Source organism: Branchiostoma lanceolatum, chromosome 2 (genome assembly GCF_035083965.1).
Source record: "Branchiostoma lanceolatum isolate klBraLanc5 chromosome 2, klBraLanc5.hap2, whole genome shotgun sequence".
NCBI lineage: Eukaryota > Metazoa > Chordata > Leptocardii > Amphioxiformes > Branchiostomatidae > Branchiostoma > Branchiostoma lanceolatum.
Window position 1 is genome coordinate 21,899,745 of NC_089723.1, and position 17,677 is coordinate 21,917,421.

At 43.2% G+C, this 17,677-nt stretch overlaps 2 protein-coding genes across 2 annotated transcripts; one reads left to right on the forward strand and one right to left on the reverse strand.

Annotated features, from left to right (window-relative positions):
* Positions 1–163: 163 nt before the first annotated feature.
* Positions 164–11,545, reverse strand: LOC136426909 (vimentin-like). Its single transcript, XM_066415629.1, has 13 exons — positions 10,999–11,545; positions 10,718–10,778; positions 10,458–10,553; positions 9,876–10,046; positions 9,262–9,403; positions 8,720–8,830; positions 4,011–4,419; positions 3,685–3,745; positions 3,339–3,434; positions 2,741–2,911; positions 2,198–2,323; positions 1,614–1,834; positions 164–763 (listed from the first exon to the last, which is right to left on the reverse strand). The coding sequence occupies exons 1-13, from the start codon at positions 11,454–11,456 to the stop codon at positions 754–756; spliced, it is 2,133 nt and encodes a 710-aa protein (XP_066271726.1). The 5' UTR covers positions 11,457–11,545; the 3' UTR covers positions 164–753.
* A 935-nt stretch (positions 11,546–12,480) lies between these two features.
* Positions 12,481–16,686, forward strand: LOC136427928 (non-neuronal cytoplasmic intermediate filament protein-like). The gene is made up of 7 exons (XM_066417161.1): positions 12,481–12,957; positions 13,156–13,216; positions 13,778–13,873; positions 14,572–14,742; positions 15,366–15,491; positions 15,983–16,203; positions 16,416–16,686. The coding sequence occupies exons 1-7, from the start codon at positions 12,584–12,586 to the stop codon at positions 16,450–16,452; spliced, it is 1,086 nt and encodes a 361-aa protein (XP_066273258.1). The 5' UTR covers positions 12,481–12,583; the 3' UTR covers positions 16,453–16,686.
* Positions 16,687–17,677: the final 991 nt, after the last annotated feature.

Consider the following 17,677-nt stretch of genomic DNA (forward strand, 5'->3'; position numbering starts at 1 on the left):
TAAGAAGACAGTACATTAATAAATGAGTCTTATACACATCTTCCTTTTCAAAATCTACATGGAACTATATATTTGTCTGTGTGGTCTTTTGTTACAGAGCAGAGGACACAGAATCTACGTTTTGTGAAAGCTAACACGAATGATGGACCATTCAGACATTCAGTTCAGTTTTATTTATTTTATTACGTTCGTTGCTTTTATATTAGCTGAAATCAATTATAAATACTACATAAGTGTCAGAGCGAGAGTGCCGAGATGTGCTAACGTGACATACACGTGGCACGTCTATCATTCACCCCGTAGTTGTTTGTTTACCCAGCCGCTTCTCATAACCACTTGAAGTAAAAACGCGCAAAACTAAGCATCATCGATATATATCTGCTTGGAGATAAGTCTAATACTTTACTTGTTTGACTGTTTTACTTCCAAATTCAACAGTTTGTGGGCGAGTCAAACAAAGTATTATTGTAGTGTATAAGCAACTACACTCAAAAGCACGTTGTCTTCTTTTTATCGTGATCGAGTAGTTTTTGCTTCAGTCTCTATTGTACTGGATTAACACTGGCATCCGTCTAATCATGCACTGTTGACAGAAAAACGTAAAATGAAGATCTATGATTTTAATACCACGGGACTATATCAGAAGCTTGCTATGAAATCATCTTTTGCGTCGTAACATTCTCACATGCCGTCGTTTCCAGGTGCCTGCTGTGCCTGCTGTGCCGCCTGGTCCGGCTGGGGAATCTGGGCTTGTCAAAACAACCTGTGGGACAAATCAAGAGAAATAAACATTATAAGTGGTTAATTGTAGACTGATTTCTCGTACCAAAGTTCACTGTGACACTCACGAGCAAAGTTGCTTTGGTCAGGTCATAATTTGCGTATGTCAGTTTTTGGTGAAAAGGTTAAAATCATACACTTTTTTTAATCTGCACAACCACCCCCCCCCCCATTAAAATCGGTCGACAAATTACCAATCGAAGCAGAGATATGAACTACGTGCAGATAAGAAGTCAAGATAAAGAAAATAAAAACAAATGGAATATTGGTACAAATGTACAGCCACGAGTGCTATGGTTTTTTTCTCTTACAGTTTCATGTAGGCAGCAATAAGAGAGTTGTTGGTTAACGTTTTTTCAGCTTGAAGCAACTGGAAGTAACAGTTTTACTTCAATTTGCATGTTATGTTTTGACATGGTTAGGCAGAGCTTTGGGGCTTGTCTATTCCACAGAAAATAAATGCATCAAGCATCAGGTCACAGCAAGTACATGGATGATATCAGCGCGCTCATCAATTTTCGCCTGATTTTGAAAAAGAATCCCATTCAGAGATGGTCAATATGTCTTTCCAAAATGGGAAATATGTCGTGTTGTAGCCTTAATTGTAATTCTAGAAGTTTCACTTTATTGAATACAGGAATAAAAGACCTGTTGGTTGTTATACCATATTTGTCTATTCAATTCTTTTTACAATGATTATGGTGTCTAATTTGGCCACCTTCTTTTTCGCCATATTGTTTTCCTCGCCATCCTTTTCTGTTTTAGCATTCAATTTGAAGTTGATGTCATCCATGAAAATTACTTGTTGTGGCCTCATAGAGTTGCCTGTTTACCTCATCTCCTCCCCTTCCAACAGCTTCCTGTAAGCTGCTATTTCAATGTCCAGCGCCAGTTTGACGTTCATCAGCTCCTGGTAGTTGGTGAGATTCTGGGCCATCTCCAGCTTCATCTTCTCGATCTGCGCCTCCCGTTTCCCGATGGACTGCCTGTATCCTTCAACCTCCTTCAGCATACGGGTCTCTGTCAGCTTTAGGCTGTCTTCTAAAGCACCGTTCTGTCAGGAATACAACAAAATATATTGGTAAATGATACAGAACATTACACTAACTCTTAGGCAGCAAAGCAGATATTGGAGAGTCAACAGTTTAGGGACAGGCAGAAATATATACCCAATGGTAGTTTACACATCGCTAGTTTGAGTACAATGTAATCAGTCTTATAATCCAGTTTAAACATGCATGGTTGAGACATTTGATCACTTTTATAGATATACTAAATACACAACAGAAATAGTTTGTGCCCACGTGTGTTCGGAGATCAGAGGTCTTGTAGAAGTATGACTGTTTATGTCCAAAAAAATGTTGAAAAGTCCACAGGCTACCTCACAACACTCATGTTGACAGCATCACACACTCACCTTGCTCCTGATAGCCTCGGACTCGGCCCTTATGGTGCTGAGCTTCTTTTGGAATTCAGCCACTTCTGTCCTGGCGGCTGCTAGAGCCTCGCTGTCTTTCTCCCGTAGCAGGGCTATCTCCGCAAACTGTCACATATAGCAGCAAAGACAAGTAATCACATATCATTAGTTCCATTGGTGAAGCTAATCATATACTATCATATGGTTATATATGGTAAAAACTAGTATAAACATTGGCCATTTCAGAATACTGGTTGAAGACTTCATTATATTATCAAACACTGATTCCGGCATCATTTGCCTTGTGTAACTGGCCTTGGACATAAGACATCAGCTTCGTAGGTCCGCTTTGTGGCTGGTCATACTGCATGAATGTTGCACATTAGATTACGACTTGCCCTACCTAAACCTTTGCATGTCTACACGCTACTCCCAGCGTCGTTTTTCAGATCTTCTTGGTATTTCTACAACTACAAAGCTGTCTCCTGAAAAGAGGATATTTCTTAAGCACAAGCGTTCTGGATTAGCCCCATATTTTCTTACCTTCTCCTTGTACTTGGCTTCGGCATCTTGCTTGTTCGCCTGTCCGATCGTCTCGTACTGTTCACGGATCTCCTTCAGGGTGTCGCTGAGATCTGGTCCAGTCATCACCGTCTGCTGAGACTCTATCTTAGTCACAGTCAGAGCCAACTCTTCCTGCAGAACTGTCATCTCCTGTAAAATGTGCCCATATTCATAAAGCGTTCGTGTGGCGTAACGGCAGGGTGTTGGGCCCAGAGTCCATGAAGTTCCGGGTTACAATCCTATCATTTCACCGATCTTGTGCTCGTAAATTGCAAAAAATAATCAGGAAATGATACTAATGTCGTAGAAAGACAAAGTCAATTCCAAATTTTAAAAAAAACAAGATGTGAAAGAACAGAAAATCTATTGTATGGTATACCATACTCTGTGTGTTTAGTCATTTGTTCAATCTTCCTGACCAGTTTTAATGATGAATGAAGGCAACTTTTTTTGCTAAACTTGTTTATTCACACACTCGCGTCATGAGTTTTGGGGTTGCCGGAGGATGGCATCCATATAATCGAGTCAATATATGGCTTTACTTGCAACTAAATGACATACAGACAGACTAGCTTACCTCCGAATGAGTCTTCCTCACAAACTCAATCTCTTCCTGTGCGACCGCCAGCCTGCTCTCAAAGCCCGCACGCGCCGCTGTGATGATTTCCAGTTCCTAAAAAAGTATGGATTATTTCAAGGTGGTAAAGTAAAACGTTCTTTATACCCCATTCCTCGAGGACGGCGCTCTCGCCGCGCGCTCTATGCGACCTCAGCGCTCAACGAATTTCATTTTTTTTTTAAAACGAACTTTTTACGCTTTGTGCGTTTTGTTGTCTTTTCAGTCATACTTCTACGTTGCATAATATTCCAATTAAGTAATCAAGGATTAGACAAATCTGACGTAGTAAGGAGAAAAAACTTACCATCTTGTGCTTCTCAATGTCAGCCTTCAGCTCTGAGCGCACTGATATCTGGTCCTCGCACCTATAACAAAACACGTGGACCATGCTTAGTAACGTTAATAACCGACCGACTGACCAACAGACCGACCGACCCACCGATTAGCAAGCCAACCAACCAACCAACCAACCAACCAACCAACCAACCAACCAACCAACCAACCAACCAACCAACGTCATACCAACCAATGCGATGAAGAAATAAAGAAACGATTTGTTGAAACCTTGAAATGCCAAGAAATGCGTAGTTAATTGAAAGTAATGAATTTGAAAGTAATGATATAACGTACTTTCCCTGCCACTCCTCCGCCTGTGTCTGCCAGCTGTTCCTCTCCACCTCCACCTGGGCCTTCTCCTTCGACAGCTCGTCCACCTTAGTCCGCAGCTCCTTCAGCATCTCTTCGAACTTTGCCTTGTCGACGGGGGCGGCTTTGACCTGGGCGGCCTGCAGCTGAATCTCCAGGGTGGCGTTGCTCTCGTTCAGGGCTCGCACCCTGTCGATGTAGGTAGCGAAGCGGTCGTTGAGGATGCCGAGCTCTTTCTTCTCGCTGGCGCGGGTCATCCTGGCGTCGCTGAGAGTTTGTAGCGCGCCTTCGGAAGTGGTTACAACGGTCTTTCGTGACACCTGAGCGGCCATGCTTTCCTGGTGTGAGCTTCGAACAGGCCTGGAGGAGAACTGGCTGTCAGAACCTGGACGGTCTTACCAGAGAGCCGTAGACGGTGGGTTCTGAGCTATACCGGCCAGCGGGTGTTTAAGCCTTTGATCCGTCCATATTTGTTTAAGTTCATCAGTGTAACCACCCTCTGTCAATCATTGAGTCAAGAAGGCGTTTCATTGGTGATGTGTTGTGTACAGTGATGCGGGAGGGTCCCTGTGCATACAAGTGTTGAAGAAGCCACCAGAAATGGCCTAAAATGCAGACAGATGTCATTGACTAATGATGTCCGGTCAAGAGCTGACTAGGACGATCTGCGGGGCATTCCGGAACCCAAATATGTGGGGCAATCAAATAGCCAATGTAAAGGATGAAGACAGCCTTCTATTTATGAACTTTGAGATTTGAAAAAGATGTACCCACGTCTACGATGAATTTAGAATGCATTTATGGCTGTAACCTCTCCATGAACCTTTACCTCTGGCCTCCGAGGCTTCGGGAAGTTGAAGAGGTCATGTCTTAGGAATCAGAGAGTTGCAATCCTCTACAGCACGGCACTTTAAGACCTTGACATAATAAGTAATTCCGGGGTACTGTAGGCGTTCATTGCTGTACGGACGTATATTTAATACTTTGTAGGAAGGATGATACGAGTAACTGGAAAACAAAGGTAAAGTAGTGTGTTATTGTACCAAATGTTAAATTTATGTTACGTTTCAATTCAATATATACCACTGGACACGTTATCTGAGAAATACCAGACGCTTCATGTGTCCGGATCCGTACAGCATCCTTTCTCTTTGATCAAATTTTTTTTTATCATTCGTTCCTGGATGCCTAACCTTCATAAAAGTACTGAATAGATGTTTAGGATTCGTAATGTTTAAATATCGTTATCCGTAAATGGAGTATGAGGGGTATCAAAGGGTTGGGTTCGCAGTATGAAACAAATGCAATGTAGAGGGCACAATGTTGACATATAAGTTCTGTTATTTGGGGTAATCAAATGTTTGATGTAGTTTCCATACCACTGTGGAGATTCTGCGCAAACTTTTTACGCTGGATCAAACCTTATTCGTTCATATTTATCTCCGTTGTGTATTTTGAATCTCTGATTTATGTCTTAGACAAAATTCTGCAAAATCCTGTACAACGCCTCAACGGAAGGAAACGTGGGGAAATTTACGGTCTTTGAAGTGCCAGTATCATAGTATGTAGGGCAGGTAAATGTTTAATGTGGACACGGTGTTGAATTTGACACGATGCCTGGGAATCTTAAGAATCACATGTACGTAATGTATCAATAATACACTCGGACTACTTATATTGCTAGATTGCTGTGCACACTTGCACACCAAGCTTCAAATTTTTAAAAAGTTGCCAAGAGCAAGGCGCATAGGGAATGACGGTGTCAATGAATCTGTCGCAGTTTTCACGCAACCAAATGTTCTTTCCAAATCGATAGTTGCGAAATTGTTATAAATTTACTTTTAGACATTGCATTAGTCATATCCATGTGACTGCCGGTTAACACTTGCCCGACTCAGTAGATACAAAATGATATACTTTTACTGACTTGAAGACTGTGCGCCCAAAATCATCGGTTCAGAAGATACCTTCAGACAATGTCTGAACACTTCAGTAACTGACGTAAAACGTAACATGATTTCATTATAATGTTTCTGGCCGCTGTCCTTCTTGATTATCATACCTTGGTGTTATCTTCAAATTCCTAAAGGCCTCAAAGATTTCCAGAAGTAATGATATGATTACATTTACAACCGGGACCCGGCCGGGCTTTTTGCGGACACGAGAAAAGGTATACATCGATAAATAGTCATAGATTATACTAATTACCATTCTTAAACGTTTCGGGTAATCATACTTTTCGTTCCCGCAAACTGCCCGGTCGGTTTGTGACCATAGCATACGACCGGTATGGCATCAGATAATTAGTCAAGATGTCTGAAATCATACACTGAGTTATGGTAGGGTCACATTTCCTAACCGGGGCCCGGTCGGGCTGTTTGCGGAAACGCAAAATCAAAGTGTATGTCAATAAATTTGCACACGCTATGCTCTTAGATGATTTTGGGTACGTTTTGTGTTTTTGTTGTCTTTAATATCATACTTTTCGCTCCCAAAGACTACCCGGCCGGGCCCCGGATTTGAAATGTGACCCTAGCATAAACGGTTGATGAAGGACATACTTAGATGTCTTCTTTATGCAGTTTGAACCCTACAACGCACATAATAGTAGTTCACTTAATACTATATTTTTTAAAGACGTTGACTTGTTAAAGACGAAATGAATACCTTCGTTCAAGGGACCTGATCAGTGTATCTACTGGTGAAATAGATAAATGAAGTAAAGTTTGTCGTCATATAGCTTACCATACGCTTAGTTAACACATGATGGAAAACATGTTTTCTGTTTGTCTAAAAACGTCTAATCGTCTAAAAACTACATCAATGTTCCAATAGACCGATCCCAAAGCCACGCCCCCTGTTCGATTCGAACACCTCCGTCAAAAACAGGGTTTGACGGACCAAACATGGCCGCCGCGGCTAGTTTGAAAATAATGCCACTGACTTCGGTTTAGCTTTTGTGGCACTGAAACCCTTTCAGAGCGGGCCAAATAATAATGCTATGTATTCTTTGTTGAAGGCTGTATCCACCGGGTAGAGTTGTTTAAGGAGGGAGTAGATGTAGTTGCGGTGAGAGCGTAATGTTTTCGGTCAATGTTAAAGCAGTATGCGCCGCATAGCTTTCCCTTGCCGGTGGGCATCAGCGCCCAGTTTCTGACAAGCAGCCGATGCACGTGTAAAACAGGGTTCATATATCTGTGACAGGGTTCCCACTGTATTGACTGCATGCATAACAGCTGCATGGTATTTAGTAACTAAGAATCAAAATGCATCCTTTTACTTCCCTGTTCACTTTCAAGTTAGCCAGTTTCACACACCAGTAACTGAAGAGACGAAACTCTGCGCTAGCGGACTTTGTAGTAGTCAGCATGTGGTACAAGTTTCTTCTCCTTGAGTGCCCGATCTATTTTCTTTTTAAATTCGTTTTTGTTCTGAGCATGCATTCAACCAATACAGTTGAAAACCTGTCCCAGATATACGTACCCTGCTTTACACGTGCCATTTCTGCCCCGCCAAAGCTGTTTTTGACGGAGGTCAGGGGGCTCTATGGGTCTTCTATTCGTTCGATATGGTGTTCGACAGGATCGGTCTATTTTGAATTCAAACTTTATTGTTGAATATAGTCATACTTTTCAATATGCAGGAACAGTTTTGTCTGGCTCTTATCATGTAATTATCAAGAAATCATCTAGAATTCAAGTGATCGCAGCTGTAACGTTTTCAATGTTTTTATTCTTCAATTTACAAAGCACTCGCACAATGACATGCACAAGATAACATACAAAATAGTCGAAGTATATTGTGACAGAGTTGCAATTCCATACTCGTTATCTTTTCAGTTGAATACTGGTCTCTGGAGATACTGACTATCCATGTCGGTTGACTGGCTAATTTAGTAAACCCAAAAATGCACATTGTACGACCGACATTTGTCAGAACTGAATATCTTTAACTACACAAGTTGGTAAATCCATTACATATCTCAACATTTAAAGTCTGTTCGTGCAATGCTTGTAATCCAGTGAAGCTGCGAATACAATGCTTGATTTACGTATCTTTGATACTTTTGATACTTGCTTCTGCTTTTCTTATGACCGATCATGGCGAAGACAAGGAGGTTCGCAATGAGACGGTCGAGTTGCCTAATAATGAATTGTCGTTCGATTAGCATTGGCAATGCTTTGATGTTCAACATCTGTCACAGTTGTTGGATTCAGCACACAATGTAGACATCCTACTGCTCCGGTTATGCTTAAAGGTTCAATGATCCGAGGATGACCTGTGAGGCAATAAGCAAGTATGTGAATTAGATAGTTCAAACAATGAGATGTGATAGAGATATGTGACTCTGATTGCTGAGGTTCTGGACCAAATAGTTTGGGGTATAATATATATTGTATCGTCGATGCTATAGGTGTAAACAACATTTCCTTTAGTCATTCTTTATTAAAGGTGCTCACTGCAAGATTGGGACGATGTTAGCGTCAGTTTCCTGGGCATTTATTAACACATTACGTTGAATCAAGCTTATGGCGTTGTACAGCTATTTAGGGAGTAATATGAACATGTAGAAAAACTGCTGTTTTCATCCATGGCCAGCTAGCGTGTATTTATTTGTACCACAAAAAAAAAAAAAATGGGACGTTGGTGCGGGTTGCCTAGGCACACTGACATACATTCATAGTTTTACTGACCTTCTCGTTGTGTGGGAGTTACATTGGTCTGCAGCATGTACAGTATTAGAACATTCCTCTCTGGGTGGTCATCGTTATTTGTTGGACACCGGTAGATGAAGATGACGAGCTCTGCGAATAGAAGTCAAAGCTAAGTCATGTTTTATTCAATCAACTACGTCTACAACGTAAAAGACTTTGATGTCCTTGAGAATTGTTTCTCTTTCACTTTATGTACAGTTTTGGGTTATCAACTTCTCATTACGTCTTGATTAAAGATTCCCTGCTCCACAAAACCTTAAATTCCGTCCAAAGTCTTGTTCTATCCAAGAAGAGGTTGTTGCAGGGAAGATTTTGACTTTCTTATTATAAGCCCCGCTTTCTTGTCCGAACACCTCAACAACATGTCGGAGACTCAAAGTCCTTCCCCGTGCCCCTAAGTTCAGCTATCACTGAATTGGTGAAGGAGATGGTTGTTGGGGAGTTTGGACACAAACAGGGTGCATCATAAGAATGTCACAACCTTCACAATCAAGCTCTGCTAGAGAGAAACTTCACCTGGCTTTGCAGGGTCTCAGTGCTGGTCATGACGGTGTTGAGCTGGCCTCGCAGCTCAGACAACTCCTTACGGGAGGTGATGAGTTCACCCCTGGCGGCCAGCATCGTCTTCCTGTCCCGCTCCCGTCCGAGCTCAAGCTCGGTGAACTGTGAGGAAACACAAACAGGAAGATTGTACCTCAAGTCAGTTGCTAGTAATGGACATTCACTGCTGGTATACTTTCATTTCAATGACGTCGTGTTGGCGTAGCGGTTAAGGTGTTTGTCACGTAATACGACTTTCCAATTTCTACCCAGGTGTAAAAATGGGTGCCATACTCCAGTTGAGGAGGCAAAAATCGATGAAAGGAGAGCGTCGGGCTTTGCCTTCCAACCGTGCCCTAACGGTGGATAACAACGTTAACCCACTGCTCCTACGGCATGCCTTCATTTTATACTTCCATTCTTTGAATCAATACTGACAAACCTACTACATTTTGTTACAAAACTGCCAGTTATTTTGTTTGTTTCTGACCAGAAATTCTCTTGGCTTTATCACAGCAAACATAACATAGCCATCAAAACAAATATCAAAGATCCTGATGCATGGCAACACAGCATGTAATTTTTTGTGTTTCACCTTCTCTTTGTTCTTGGCCTCTGCTTCCTCCTGAGTGTCCCGGCAAAAGTTTTCGTAGATCTGTCGCAGGTCATACAGCTCGGTGATGACATCTGGTCCAGCTTCCTGGGTCTGCTCCACTGCGACAATGGACAGGCTCTGGTTCAACTGGTCTTGAAGTTGTTTCAGTTCCTGCAATTTACAATGAGGAACTCATGAGAATATCCGGATTTATGAGACATATCCAAGTCATAGACAGCTCTTTGTTCTTTACCCAGTTAGGCCTCTATTCTACCGGACGGCAAACGCGCTTCGACTTTGCTGTACCATTATATGGATTTGTGTAACTCTTGCCTTTTTAATTGGAGTATTCTGCATAATGTAAAAGTATGGCTGAAATGACAACATTTGGTATAAAGATTAATTTTTCATCCATGAATTTCATTGAACGCTGTCAAATCGCTCGGTCGCGGCGCTGTCGCAGCGAGGGCGCCTAGGCGATGAATGTTTGCATATGAAGTCTGTCGCCTGACGCAATACTAATATTAATATTGTAAGAGTAAGAGTAATACATGTTATACAATAATTGAAAAGGAAACGTACCTGCTTGTGAACCGTCACCATGAAATCGATTTCTTCCTGCATAGTAGCAAGCTTATTCTGGAGGTCCACACGTATCAGTGTAACAGCATACAAGTCCTAGAGGGGAAATGCAAAGTATGTAAATCCCGTATATGCATATCTTTGCCTATAAACAGGATGAATATTGTACAATAAGATATTGCAAACATGGTAAGAACAAGAATCAGATCCATGATTCGATTGGGTATCGACCTGAAATGTTAGAATAGCATAAGACTTACTTTATTGAGCTTTGCAACCTCAGTATTCAGCTCGGCATGCCAGGCCACCTCGTCCTCCCATCTGTGTAGCAACAAACAGTAAGAAAACATTCAGCATGTAGTTGACAACATAGAAGGACATAATCATTTTTATCTACTCGACACCTTCTCTTGCCACCTGTACAGGTAGTGAGCGTTTCTTACACCCAGCACTAGCCACATTACTTTTCTTCCATGGAAATGTTACGCTTACAAGACAGGCCTTGCTGAATAAATCGGAGCTTGTGCCAAAACAATCTTACCTTTTCTTGTACTCCTCAGCCTGATCCCTCCATTTGTTCCTCTCCAGTACCATCTTGGCCTTGTCTTCGGACAGCTCGTCGACCAACTTCCGCAGGTCTTTGGTCTCCTTCTCGAACAGCGCCTTTGTGTGTGCGGTTGTCTCAGTCGCCTGTAGCTTCAAAACCTGCGCCTCCAGTGCGGAGTTGCGTTGTTGGAGGGAGCGCATATTCTGGATGTAGGAGGCGAAGCGGTTGTTCAGGGAGGACAGTTCCTCCTTCTCTTGGGACCGAGCCTTGCGTGCGCCGGCCATGGTCTGCAGCGCGCCGCCCGCCCCTCCCAGCGAAGTGATGACATTGCCCGCTCTGATGGACCGTGTTCTTGCCTTGAACGATTCGGCTTCGCCTCTGTCGGCAAGAGAGGATCTCACAGAGCTAAGAATCGCCTCGCTCGTTTTCGGTTGAGTCGTTACGACGCTCATTTTGGTTTGACTTGATTCGATTCGTAGCTTCTTGTTGTCTTTTGTGGCTAGTGTAAGGCCACAAAGGAATAGGTTTTGGCGGGCTGCTTCCTTTTACTATAAACTTCTGCCGGAGATATCACTCTGCAGCTGCCCTTTTTTTCTCGGATGGTTGGTTATTTTAGGATCATCTATGTAAGCATCACCTGTCAATCACTTCGTCCATATCCAATCAGGCACATCAACTGATTCATACGTGACGGCACACACGGAGGACAAGTAACGTCACGAGGTAATACCTTGTATGGACATGTCAATTTCCAAGATGGACTTATACAATTTCTGCGTAGACACTAACACACGGATGACCCCTGGTTAGCACCGAGGTGGAATGCTGCCCTGAACTCCTTGTTTCCCTTTTGCTACATCCTAACAGCTAAATTGGTCATGCAGGGTAACATAATACAAATAGTTCCCAAAGGAACTGTTGGTACATATATCAGTGTAAAAAGGGTGTCGCCTTGACTAATATCAAACATTTAGTTGCCCTAAATACTAAAGACCTGTAATATTTTCACTCATCGCATTCCATTTTGATCCTATCCTACTCAACGTAGTCTTGAAAACAAAATGACGATGGAATTCAATGCATGCAAATAAAATGTCAATACATTACGTTACATACGAAATATAGGCTCTGGTAACAAATAGATACGGAGCACTTTTGAAGCATAGTTTTCACTGACGAGATACAAGCTTGTTTTCGCTCAAACATTTGATTGCCCTACATACTCTTCAGCTCATCAGCAGTTCATGCATAACTTTCTATATGAAGCCATAGGGTGGTAACGAAAGGTCGCGAACCTGTGACGTGTTGACACATTGGGGCCTGATATGTCCTCTGTAAACCTGGTTGAACCCAGGAACCTATCTGGTGTTTCTACAACCTGGAACAACGCAGTTAACCAATGGAAAGCATCGTGAGCCAAGGAGATTGACAGGAAGTGACTATGTGATTAAAGTTAAAACTGTGTAAAGAAGTTGTGTACCGGGTAGTTGCTCAAGCACAGGTACTGACAACGCCTCGAGTATCGTGCTCATAAGCCAGTTTCAAAATCAAGACTAGCTCGAAGATCTAAGGAAACGCCATGGCTAGCAAAGCAGCACGAGCGGGCGTCGGCGGTGCAAAGCCCGTTGTCGCCCCCGCCATCCCGACCGAAGGAGCGCTGCAGGCCCTCGCCGACGCCAGGGCGACCCGCAAAAGCGAGAAGAGGGAGCTGGTGGTCCTCAACGACCGCTTCGCCAACTACATCGAGAAGGTGCGCTCCCTGCAGGAGCGGAACACCAAGCTGACGACCCAGATCAGGATCCAGGAGGCGCGGGAGGAGACCGACATCGCGGAGCTGTACGAGACGGAGCTGACGGAGCTGAGGGCGCTGGTGGACCAGCTGACTCAGGAGAAGGCTCAGCTGGACGCCGAGAGCGCCAGCTGGCAGGCACGGACTCAGGAGTGGCAGGCCAAGTAAGTCCACAGTTTCCTCTTTCATGTTTCACTCCATACCGTAGGTTTACGAATATTATTGAACATAGCTTTTGACCAGAAACTAGAATGTACTGATCGTTTTAACTGACCATGACAGTTTCAGACTCAATATGAGGTTATTAGGGCTAGAGCAAATCGACGTTGAAATGAACATTTATCGATGTGACTACTCGTCAGGTGCGAGACCGAGACTGCCACGACTGAGGCCATGCGGACAGAACTGGCAACGGTCAAAACGGTAGGTCTTCTCTTTCCGCTAAATCTCCATATTGCTGATATGCTATGGATATATCCAACTGTTTAATGCGATCTTTTATACCTATTGTGTTCTTCTAATTTCTCATCCCATTTAGTCACTGGTCTAACTATTTGACCGTTGGGGTACCACAGAAGATCTGGCAACCAGTTTTCTCCTCCCTTCTCGGTTTTCTGTTCATCTTAGTGTTTCAAGTAGCTTCATGCCTGTCAGTTCTTTGATATTATCCCTCGTCGCCTACCTATCTTTTTCCTCCCTGGACGCTTCCTTGCTCGTTTTGGCTCGCACCGATCACCGTGACACGTAGTCGTACCACTTCAGTTTTCTTTTCTTTACTGTGGTGAGGAGGTGTTATGGTCTTACGGACCGATGTTCGTTTAACTCTAGATCTGTATTGTACGTCAGTATTTTAGATGGCTCCCGGCATAGAATCTTCCGGAAGCATTTCCTCGTTCACTGTGGACTGTACATATTGTAATGGTATGCTAGGTACATGCAAACAGTTGTTCAAAGAGATAAGAGGTTCTGCAATCTGTTTTCCAGGAGGTAGATGCGGCGACTGTGGAGCGTGTTGGAGTGGAAAACAAGCTGACCACCGCGCAGGAGGAGATTGAGTTCCTCAAGAGGGTCTATGATGAGGTGAGCATGTCCTTGTCACCGTGAATAACTTCATCAGGTTGGTTAATGACTGTATAGCAAAGATCTGTATTTACAGCCACATATTCATCAAGAGCCGACGTTTCGATGATCGTCTGTCATCTTCTTTAGGGCAATTCTTACTGGTTCACTGTGCCCTGACTATGTATGTGACAATACGTTACGTTTGGGACCGCATTGTTAGCAGTAACACTTACTTCAGTGCACAGTGAACAAGTCAGACTTACCTTGATGAAGATGGCAGACGGCTATGGTTAAATATGTGGTTTTGAATAAAAAGACTTTGCTATTCATGTCTTCGTCACGTTAGAACCATCCCGGAATTGTATTTGTGCTCCAGATAAACAGTTAAGGATTATGGAATTTTTTTAACTCAAGCTTGACGCTGTAGATAGAAGACACATGTATCGAATAATGATACGACTTTTGAAAGACACAAGAAAGAACAAACATCCATCGAAGGCTTTGTTACTTAAACGTTTAATTTGCACTGAACTTAGACAGACTGTACACTCAATCAATTAATTTCCGAATCCGCGGGCATCAACTGGCGATACATTTCGGCTGTAGACATATCTCTATTATAACAATGTATTGTATTCATACAATACCATACATACTGCTATACACTCACAACGATAATCAGACATCCTTACCATGTAAGTTTTGCACCATTACAGGAGACGCGTAAGGTGCAGTACCAGTTGAACCAGACCGTGGCCATTGTTGAGACCGAGGCTCCGATCATCACTGGACCTGACCTGAGCGAGACTCTGCGTGAGATCCGCATGCAGTACGAGATCATGGGACGGGCCAACAGGGAGGAGGCCGAGGCCAAGTACAAGCTCAAGGTGAGACCATTACCAATACTGTGATCACAATCAGAAAAAGGGTCCCCAACGGGGAGTTTTCGGAGTTTTTTTTTTCTTTTTTACTTTCGGGCGTGACCCCTAGCTAGCCCCGTTGGACACCCTGCGGCTATCGGGCTATTTTGGCGCATGTCCGGGTCCTCAGATGTATTTAACTCGTAGTTAGAATATTACCCCAGGACCTGGTGACGAATTGACGCCGTAGGACCATGAAAAGTGAGAAAAAAAGATATGTTATACCGTACCTCACATATATAAAGCGATATCCTAATTATTGGCACTATTCCAAAGTACAATTGTAAATATACTTCCTTGTATACTACTTATTTGTCAACATTGTTATCTTACACTATCTGTTTTCTTTTTCTATAAACAGATTATGTTGCAAATAGCACTGGGGCAAGGACTCTGGCTAAATATTGACTTAATATTCGAGTTGCATGAACATTGTTGTGTATAATGCATATAGCCAGACGAGTTATGATTCTCGTCCTCTTGAACGGTAGGAAAAATGCCTTTAGTCCAATATTCAGTCATAACTCATAACAAATATTTCAAAACAAAACAAAGCAAATCTAACGTTGGTATTGTTTTATTTTTTCCAGTTCAGCGAGTTGGCCCAGCAGCGGGAGCTGGATAACGAGGCTCTGGTCTCCGCCCGGTCCGAGCTGACCAACCTGAAGAGGATGCTTCAGTCTATCGTCACCGAGACAGAGGCACTTAAGAACAAGGTTGGGTCATCGCCTTACCTTGGTTATGCTACGGTCACAATTGGGCAAAGGGGCCCCAATGGGTAGTTAACAGTTTGTTTATGTGCAATTTCGGGCGTGGCCCCTGGGAACACTCTGTGACTACCGGGCTATTTTTGGCACGGCCGAGCTCCGGGTTGATTTTAACTCGGAGTTCAAATAAGCCCGTGACCCGTTGACAAATAGACGCCGAAGCTTATCATGGGATCACCGAGAGGTACCTCTCAGTTTTCGTAGTCCACCGGGACAAATTTGTGACTTCAACGCCAGGCCGGGGCTACACCCTCTACGGGCACGTTGACCGTAGCATTTCAGCAACATTCCACTCGGGCGGCGACCTCCCTGCAACAGAGCTATTTGACAGATCGATCAGCGAATTTTTTGTGTTTGTGTGTTTATTGTGTTTTCAGTCCACTGTATATGTAGTATGAAATCAGAGAGAAAGTAAAAAAATTCTGTGTCTTCTTTACTAGACCGGGTCCCTGGAGACGAACATCGCGGAGACAGAGGCCCGCCGTCTGAAGGAGATTGAGGAGTACAAGCTGGCGATCGGCGAGCTGGAGCAGCAGATCGAGAAGATGAAGCTGGAGATGACGCAGCACACCGTGGAGTACCAGGAGCTCATGAAAATCAAGATGGCGCTGGACGTGGAGATAGCGGCCTACAGGAAGCTGCTGGAAGGGGAGGAGTTGAGGTGGGGTTATTTTCGTAATAACAATGACCTTTATCACATGAATATTCAATCTCAATATGGGCTAATGTTGACATATTTGGATCTTATAGAATCTGAAAAGACTTATGCTCAGAAAATAGAATCTATATCGCCATCGTAAACGCCCATCGCTATTCATATTGTAAACACTCATTTCTTGCAATTTTCTTGTTTGAATGATTTCCACTATACAGGCTCTTCAGCGAAGCCCAACCAAAACGTCAAACGTGAGGTCAGCAGTCAGGTGAGGCGTGAAGTCACGATGGAAATCAAGTCCAGCTAGAGAGGGAGTACTTGAATCGGATGACGTAAAGCTGTGTGACGTCGTATTACATCATTAGCATATATCATCATTTTAATCGTAGCATGCAACGTGTTAACATTTGTTTAAGTCAAACTTGTACGAATAAATCATGAAATTCAAGAGGCTTCTGAAGAATAAACATTTGCTTTGGTAGACCATGACCTAGTGCTGTTGTCAATGAATGATTTTTCTTCTTCATTTATGAACTGGAGATAGACATTCGAGAGGTAGCCTTACTATGCTACGGTCACAATTGGAAAAAGTGTGGCGATTAAAAATTATTGCCATAGCGAAGGTGTCTGGGTTGATCTTACTGTCATGTAAGGAAAGTATCAACGTAGCACTTATAGTTCTGCCATAATATTTGTTCAAATCGCACTTAGAAATCAGAGAGGCCTCTGCCAAGTTTTTTGAGTCAACAGAGGTTTTGTTGGTGGGAGGCATGATGTTCAGCACGTTCTTGAGATAATAGATCAACTGGGGTAGGTTGAAAACCCTTTTCAAAGCTAGAATACTAGATTCGGTGCCCTGAGAACTCCCTGACACACTCCCACCAGTACGAAATCGGAAACCACTTAAGTAGGTCATCTGTCATCGACCTGGGTGCTGGGATGCCAGACCGTGCTAAAGAAGGTATAGAGTGACAGGCGGGCGGACGGATTCCATACATTCCTGTGCAATTCTGGGAATTCTTGTAAAACGGGCGTAAAATATACTATTAAGCTCGCTCTTAAAGGGCGCCAGACATTTGGAGATAACTTTGTCTTATCATATGTAACAATAGTATTATTATTATTAACAAGGCTAGAAGAGCAACATGTTATTACCCTTAAGATGTGGTACAGCTCTAACGACTCCCTCCTGATCAAAGTTCGACGACACCGTGGGCAGCATCCGGATAAACTTGGAGCGACCTCCGAGCGAGATCCGTTTCCTTGTGGACGACGCTTCCTTAAAGGAGTTCATGTCTCCCATCACCGACTGGAGGTCTGAGGCAGACGCACGGATAGAACAGATCCGCAAGAGAGACGTCAAACTCCGGTGAGAAGAAATGAGAAATTATACATAACCTATTTACTGATATTTGACAAGATTCAGAAGCTGGTAGCATACGTAGACAAGGATTTGTTCACATTTGCGAATATTTTCATC